The 8,066-nt window shown below is 43.1% G+C and overlaps 1 protein-coding gene across 3 annotated transcripts in view; it reads left to right on the top strand.

Annotated features, from left to right (window-relative positions):
* The first annotated feature begins 692 nt into the window (after positions 1-692).
* The window catches only part of DPP10 (dipeptidyl peptidase like 10), a 649,316-nt gene continuing 641,942 nt past the window's right edge, over positions 693-8,066 (top strand). Inside the window, exon 1 of one of the 3 annotated variants that reach the window (XM_081051712.1) lies at positions 693-888. In XM_081051712.1, coding sequence (XP_080907838.1) covers positions 817-888 — 72 coding nt within the window. In that variant the 5' untranslated portion in view covers positions 693-816. Of the gene's footprint in view, positions 889-1,019; positions 1,127-3,436; positions 3,525-8,066 lie in introns of those variants that run through there. The other 2 variants (XM_081051713.1, XM_081051714.1) reach the window with 2 other exon arrangements.

Genomic DNA, 8,066 nt, shown 5'->3' with positions numbered 1-8,066 from the left:
CTAAAGAATATCCATTGTCTCAAATTAGGAGGCGCAGAGCTTCTGGTCATAATCTGGAGCAACGTCTTGGGTCCCGACACGTGTTGGTGGCTTCGGCGGGGCTCTGGAGCCCCAGTCCCCCGCTGCCCCTGCCTTCTCAGAGCGCTGGAGCATGCCCAGTGACAGCGCTGGAGGCACTAAGGGCTTTTCACGGGAGAGCTCCGCTTCTCCGGGTTTTAGCAGGAGCCCGCGGGGGGGCGGGGGGGTGAGGGGTCCCTCGGAGCCCCGCAGGCTTGGCCGCGCGTGTGAGGAGCTCGCGAGCCGCGCAGGGTTCTCCCACGTTGCGGTTGCTCCGGAGATGCTGGAGCGCGGCGCCCCGCTGCTCCACCTGGCGCGCTGAGCCCGGCGCCGAGAGCCCCCGGGGCGGGTGGGGGGCGCGGACTGCGGTAGAATGCGAGCCCGGCGCCTCCGGCTCTGCGCGACCACGCTCCCGCGCGGTCAGGTGCCCCTCGCCCGCCGCGCGCCGCTCCACTAACTTGCCACTTGGTCGTGTCTGGTCTCCGAGGCTCCGTAAGCTTAGGGGTGGTGGGGGGGCGGGGGGACTGGGGAGTTAGAGGGTCTGCGGTCGCCGAAGGAGGACATCCTGCAAGGGGGAGCCTGCCCGGTGCTGCTCGGCTTCCCCTCCCCACGCTCCCCTCCCCCCACCCCGTCGCTGCCTGTTTCCCTTCCGCCAATTCGGAGAGCGTCGGGCGCCTGTGACATGCGATCGCTGCCAAGTGACGGTTCCCGAGTCTGAAGTGCCCGCGAGGAAGTGCGCGCCGACGCGGGCCGCCGGGGATGACAGCCATGAAGCAGGAGCAGCAGCCCACCCCGGGGGCCAGGGTTAGCCAGGCGCAGCCGGCGGACCAGGTGAGAGTTGGCAGCGGCGGCCAGGCCCTCCCGAGAAGGGAGGCTCAGCCCGCGCTCCCCCGCCCCTCCTGCCCGCCTCGGCTCCCACGCCTCCCGCGCCCCAGCCTCCCCCCGCCCCAGTTCCAGGCTCTCCTTCGCTCCTCCATGGACTCCGCAGGAAGTTAGAGCATCTGAGTGCGCTCCCGGGCTGGGCGAGAGGATGCGCACGGTGGAGAGCCGCGGGGAAGGGGGTAGAGAGGTAAAGGCTGGGGTGGCCCGGGAAGCCCTGGCGGGCGGGCCGCCGAGGGAGGGAGAGGTGGCTGGGGCCGAGGAATGGGGGCCTCTGGGCTTCTACTAACGCGCATTGGAGAAATCGCTGCGCTCCCGGAGGCGTCCAGCTACAGTGTTGGAAACCTATCTTCACGTAGCTGAGACGAGCGCTGGTCACCGCTACCCGAGTAGGCAAATGACCTTTAGGCTGGATGAGTTTTTCCTTTTGTTTCTTGTTTTCTTTGAGGAGACCGGGAGGGCGGAAGGGGTGAAAGGGGGAAGAGGGTTTACCAGGCATCTGTGGTCTGCTGATAGGAGCGGAGCTCGGGAGCAAAAAGACATTCATTCTTTGGAGGAGATGAGAAGATACTGGCTCTCGTGATTTGCCGGGTCCGGATGTGTTGTGTCTGCAGAGATGAGGTGCCCTGTGCTGGCTGCGGGTTATTTCTGTCCCTTTAACGTCTTTCTTCATCGACCACCTCCTTTTTTGTTTCGGTCTTCAGGGATCTTGTAGCCTAACCGTAGGGTGGAATCTCAACTTCTCTGTCCCTGGATTGGGTGACTGGGGAGTTTTGTGTCGCTTTTAACAAAGTTGTAGGGTCGGGAGCGCTAAGGTGCCCTGGCGAGCAGGAGGGAGACTGTGCTACGTGGGCCCCAGGTGCTGTCACTTTGACATCAGTTAGAGACTGAGACCAGAGGGCTACACTTAGGTCCGCGGATGGCCAGGAGGCTGGAGCACAGAGGCGCGCGGTACGGAGATGGGCCCTTTGCCCCAAGTGCACTGTGGAAGGCCGCTAGACGCGTTTCTGGCAGAGACACTCCCAGCTCATTGCTAGAAGGGGTGCAAGCAGCTGAGCTGCAGGAGGGGCTCCGTCTTCCCATATCTAAGCACTGAGGAGCAAGTGAAGGGGAGCTGTTTAAATTGCCCAGGAGGGGCCGTGAGGCAGAGGAGGCGATTCAGGGGCTGCGGTTATTAATATTTTTGTCTTGGTCATCTCTCCCGGCTTGTGGTCTCTCCCTTCTCTCCTTCTCTTCTCCTTCCCCTCGCATGTTTCATACAGGTGGTGAGGATTTCCCAATGCCTTAACTCTCCCCCTTCTCCGTTTACTGGGGTGAATGTTGCAGTTTATACAAAGCAGTTTTCTTTTTTTAAACCATCCTCTTTGCTCCCTACCCTAAGATCAGCATGAAAGTATTGAAATATTTATATTATATGTCCCTTCCCCATATACCTCTTTTTCCTGCTCTTTTCAGCACACACTACAAGGTCGCCTCGACTGGTTAGCAGATTATAAAAATAATTTCAGGAGAGAATTTAGCATCCTCTTTCAGGCTGACAGCCCTTAAATTTCATTAACACGCTGCTGAGTCTCCATTGCTCTTGGAATGATGCTACCAATAAGAATGATTAGTCAGGTGAGAGTCCCCACATGAAATCTTTGCTCACTAACCTGTGACACCAGCTGGTTACTTGAGGTGCTGCAAAGGGTTCAGTGATGGTGGAGGTGGGGAGGGAGAAACCGAACAGAGCACTTGGAAGTGGAACATGTATGTGTAAACAGTGGACAAGCTGTATATGAACAGCAAAGCCTTTTGTCAGGACAGACCTGGTACTTCAAATTTATATAAAGAGATGCATTCATGCTTGAATCTGTTTTTCTTGTTAGCATGCATTTTTGTTGTTGTTTATGGCCATTCCTCATATTCAGGGAGTGGCCATTTGCAGCACTCCTGTTTTCATTGAGTTTTTAAAGTGTCTTTCTGAGCATTTACATGATTTAAAAATGTCAATGATATGCATATTCTAGTTGAGTTAAAACGAAAGAGATTAATTTTGTAAGGGGAAAGAAAGTCAGGCTGAAATATACATGGCAGCATCCAATTGAGGGTTTTTCAAACACTCCCAGAAAATACCTATATCTAGTAATACATTCTTTGTCTAAAGCTGGACATGTGAAATGATGGCCAGATAATGTGGACAATTGCTGCAAATGCTGGAACTATTTACTCTCAGATTACTGTTTTTATTAACAATATTAGTCACTGTGGTCTAATTCTGCAATTGTCACACAACTCTTATGTGATACTAGACAATACCTCCACTTAGACATGATTGATCAGACTTTTGTAATCATTCTGAAAAAAAGTGATTCCCAAATTTAAATAAAAACATAGCTTTATGAATTCCTACTTAATGGTTAAATAGAGGGTGTGTTTCAGCCATCAGTCACTATATATTGATTTTTTTGTGGTTTAAGCTTTTAAATGCTGCCAGGAAGGTTTTTCTGCGTAAAGATTTTTATGAAAACTCAAAACGCCTTGTCCTGAGGCTATCGGACACCTGTTTCTACTTACAGCACAGCAGAAGCCCATGGACTTAACTCTGGGTAAAGTGGTTATGACCATGTAATTTGGTGGTTGTTACGGTCCTTTAGAGAGCTTGACCTTCCTGTTCCATCTTATCTGTTACTGTCCCCTGGCACGGGGTGCCATGAACAGGGACACTGCTTCCCCAAGGAGCAGCAGCAGCAAGACTAGCAGGGCCTGTATACTTTTATGAATACTCTGAATCATCGGCAATACTTTTTATCATCTCAGTAGTCTTTCCTTTAAAGCATCATTGATTCAGTAAATGTTTATGACAATTATTTTTGTTGTTTTCCTAACACTCCACATTTACAAAACGTCTAAAAATAGATGCTTTGATTTGAGTAGGTACTATTATTTCCATTAAATTGACTGACATCCCATTTTACATTGAGGGATCCAAAATCTTGAGTGGCTCAGTGTAACAGTGTTTTTTAAAATCACTTTTTAAAATTCTTGCCCTGTACTGTCCTCCATACGTTTTCCTGTTTGATCCTCATAGAAACTTTTTTGAAGTAGGTCCTGTTGTCATCCCCATTTTAGAGATGAGAATGCAAAGGATTAATGAAACTAAGAATTAATGAATACAAAGGATTAATGCAACTTGATCAAACTTGTCTTCATAAGTGATGGAAATGAGACTTAGTCCTAGTCTGTGATACTTAAGGTAAAATAACCTCATTTAAGTCTAAAGCCCTACCTTCTAAATTCTATACAATCACAGTCCCACGAGTCTATCAGAAAAATGCAAGATAACTGCAAATAAGGCCTGTGTGCATGTGGTGTGTGTGTGTGTGTGTGTGTGTGTGTGTGTGTATAAATTTACCTTGAATGTAAAATGGATGAAGAATTTGTTTTAAAGCTTCAACAAATAATAATGGCTCTTGAAATTTTAAAGTTAACTTAACGTTTCTTCTTTTGATAGCAATAACATAAAAAGAATCAGACATCTCTTGATAAGTACATAGAAACTTGTTTTTCAGAAATATCTTTGTATCATTTTCCCTTGGTAACAATGAGACTTTCAAGGTTTGTTGAATGAGTAAATTTTACAGTCAGACCTGGTTTAGAATTTTCCCACGTTTCCACCAGGTGGCACCCTTCTGCTGAATCCAATGGGTAAAAATTTCCTAGAATGTTTGTCCTCTCAGCTCCAGGAAACCAAATCAAACCAAAGCAAAAACAGAAACAAAAATAAGCAAATAAATACAGAAACAAAAGGAAAACCACAACCTTAATATCTGAAGAATGACTGAAAAATGCATTTTTATAAACAACTATTTGGCTGCAAAGACAGCCTTAGTTATGCATTTTCCTTTAAAAAACTAATTTTGGTAGAAAACGTTTCTCTCACAGTTGAACATGTAGCAGCCTCTTGATAAAATAATTCATGTGTCAGAATTAATTATGTAATGTGTAAAATGCCCTTTGTAAAATATATATTGTGCTTTTGACCTTAAATATTAACCTAAAATGTTTCCATACAAAAGTTAGGATTCAGTATTTTATTGCACCTTTGGTCTAGCAAACTTGATTAAATTTTTCAAATATATGCTTAATGAAACTTATAAAACTGCTTTTCTTCCTTGTTCCCCTTATATATAAACATGTCATAATGTAGTCTATAAACTATTTTCAACACAGAACTTCAAAAATAGCTTTAGAAATCATGTTGAACAACTTTATTGAATAGAAGATTTATTACTTTTTCTCCCAACATTCAACATAAAATAAATAGTATCTAATTGTTGGGAGAGTTCCACATAATTTAGTTATAAAAGATGATTTAGATTGCATACAGGCATTATGTAGAAGTCCTTATGATTTGGGAGATATTATATATTTTCTACTATCCCTTAATTTCTTTATTACATATATATCATGTCTATCTTCATATATATGTGACAGTTTACTGTGTTTACAACGTATCACAAAATATCCCTTGCTTATAAGCTTCTAATCCCTATCTGTTTATTTCATGGACTGAACAGATTGCACATTTAAGAAAGATTAAACTATATAAAAACAGATTGAAGAAAATTGTATCATTAAATATTAATGCCACATTATCTTTTGAAGTACATTACATTGGAAATAGAACACTGAATTCAAATTTCTCCCAGTCTGAGTAAAAATAAAGCTATCTCAAAATTGTGATTCCTTGAACCATTTATGATTACACAATATTTTAAGCTTTAGTCCTTATAGGCATATTTTAAATTTATTTGCAGTGTACCATGTAGCATACACAGCACTAGAATGTTGCAACTAGGACTATGAGTTTTTATGTCATCGACCACAAATTATCGTTTACTATTGTCTATGGGTTATGTACTGGAAAGCACAGATTCAGGTTCATATCCCAGCTCCATCAGTCATGCCTGTGTTTTATTGGGCAGAATAACTCATTTTCTATATTTCATCTGCGAGCAGAGGTGACTATAGGTCTTTTACATACTTGTAAGAATTCAATGAAATAATATGTAAAAGTTTTTGAATAACGCCTGTTTCATGCCAAGTGCTCTCATTAAATGCATAGTCTACGAATAGGAGCCTGGGGGGGAAAAGCTTAGAGGATCATTGAGCCACCTACAACTGGTATATTATTTTAACATTTTTTAGAATATTGTATTGTTCAGTATACATATTTGTGTGAAAACATGAGTTTGCATATATGCATATAAATATTATATTACTAGTATAATATGTATTATTTGGTTTGGACATCAGATCTGATTCAGCAGACATGGACACTTCAAAATAGTCTGTTACATCCCTCCCTCCATTCAATCAAAACTCACCTCTTTACTGCCCTATGCTGTAAGGGGCCAGGTTGAAAGTAAACATTAGCTAATTCTCACTAGCAAGTGAATTAGCTGATTAATATGTTGCATATTGTTTTCAGTGTAATGCCTTCCATAAGCTAATTAGCTTGGAGAAAGAGGACGTTTGCAGAACAGAGAGGTGTAGTTTATAGAATTATTTTAGGAGGTGAGATTTCAGTCCCTGTAGCCAAAGAATGTTCATAACATAGGAGCTTTTGGGACCCCAGGGTGGTTGTGCCTACTCTCATTGGAGGTGGGGATGACTGATTCAGTACTGGGCTCAGCATTATTTGAAATAATTTTTCACACAGCTTTTTCTACAGGTATTCCTTTGCAATATTTAAATGCACATATCATTTCTTGATGTTTCAACAACAGGCATACCATGGAGATATTGCGGGTTTGGTTCCAGACCACTGCAATAAAGTGAATATTGCAGTAAAGACACCGACACAAATATTTTGGTTTATTCATATAAAAGTCACGTTGACATTATACTGTAGTCTGTTAAGTGTGCAATAGAATTATGTCTAAAAACGTACATATCTTAATTAAAAAATCCTTGGTTGCTAAAACGTGCTAACCATCACCTGAGCCTTCATTGAATCCTGATCTTTTTGCTCATGGATGGTCTTGTCTTGATGTTGATGTTGATGGCTGCTGACTGATCAGGGCGGTGCTGGTTGCGGTAGTTTCTTAAAATAAGAGAGCAATGAAGTTTGCTGCATAGCTTGACTCTTCCTTTCATGAATGATTTCTCTGTTGCATGTGATGCTGTCTGATAGCACTTTAACCACAATAGAACTTCTTCAAAATTGGAGTCAATATTCTCAAACCCTGGCACTACTTTATCATATAAATTTTTGTAATATTTTAACTCTTTTGTTGTCATTTCAGCAGTCTTTGCAGCACCTTCACCAGAGTAGATTTCATCTCAAGAAATCACTTTCTTTGCTCATCCATAAAAAGCAACTCCTCATCCATTAAAGTGTTATCATGAGCTTGCAGCAATTCAGGCTTAACTTCTAATTCTAATTCTCTTGCTCTTTCCACCATATCTGCAGTTACTTTCTCTATTGAAGTCTTGAACCTCTCAAAGTCATCCATGAGGGTTAGAATCAACTTCTTCCAAACTGCTATTAATGTTGATACTTTGACCTCTTCCGATGATTCATGAATGTTCTTAATGACGTCTAAATGGAGGACCCTTTCCAGAAGGAGAAGGTTTTCAGTTGACTTTGCCCATATCCATCAGAGGGATTACTATGGTAGCTATTGCCTTACAAAATGTATGTCTTAAAAGACTTGAAAATCGAAATGACTCCTTGACTCGTGGGCTGCAGAATGGATGTGGTGTTAGCAGGGATGAAAACAACATTAATCTCCTACATCTCCATCAGATCTCTTGGATGACCAGGTGTCTTGTCAAAGAACAGCAATATATTGAAAGGAATCTTTTTTTTTTTTTTTTTTTCCTTAGCAGTATGTTTCAACAGTATTCAGTGGACCATGGCATGAACAGATGTGCTGCCTTCCAGGTGTTATTCCATTTATAGACTGCAGGCAGAGCAGATTGATTCTTAAGGGCTCTAGGATTTTCGGAATAGTCAATGAGCATTGGTTTCAATTTAAAGTTACCAGCTGCATTAGCCCCTAACAAGAGTGTCACCCAGTCTTTTGAAGCATTGAAGTTAGACACTGAGTTCTCCACTCTAGTTATGAAAGTCCTAGATGGTA

The sequence above is a fragment of the Rhinolophus hipposideros genome (genome assembly GCF_964194185.1).
Source record: "Rhinolophus hipposideros genome assembly, chromosome: 6".
NCBI lineage: Eukaryota > Metazoa > Chordata > Mammalia > Chiroptera > Rhinolophidae > Rhinolophus > Rhinolophus hipposideros.
Note: the sequence above shows the minus strand (reverse complement) of the source record. Positions and strands in the feature narration are given on the sequence as shown.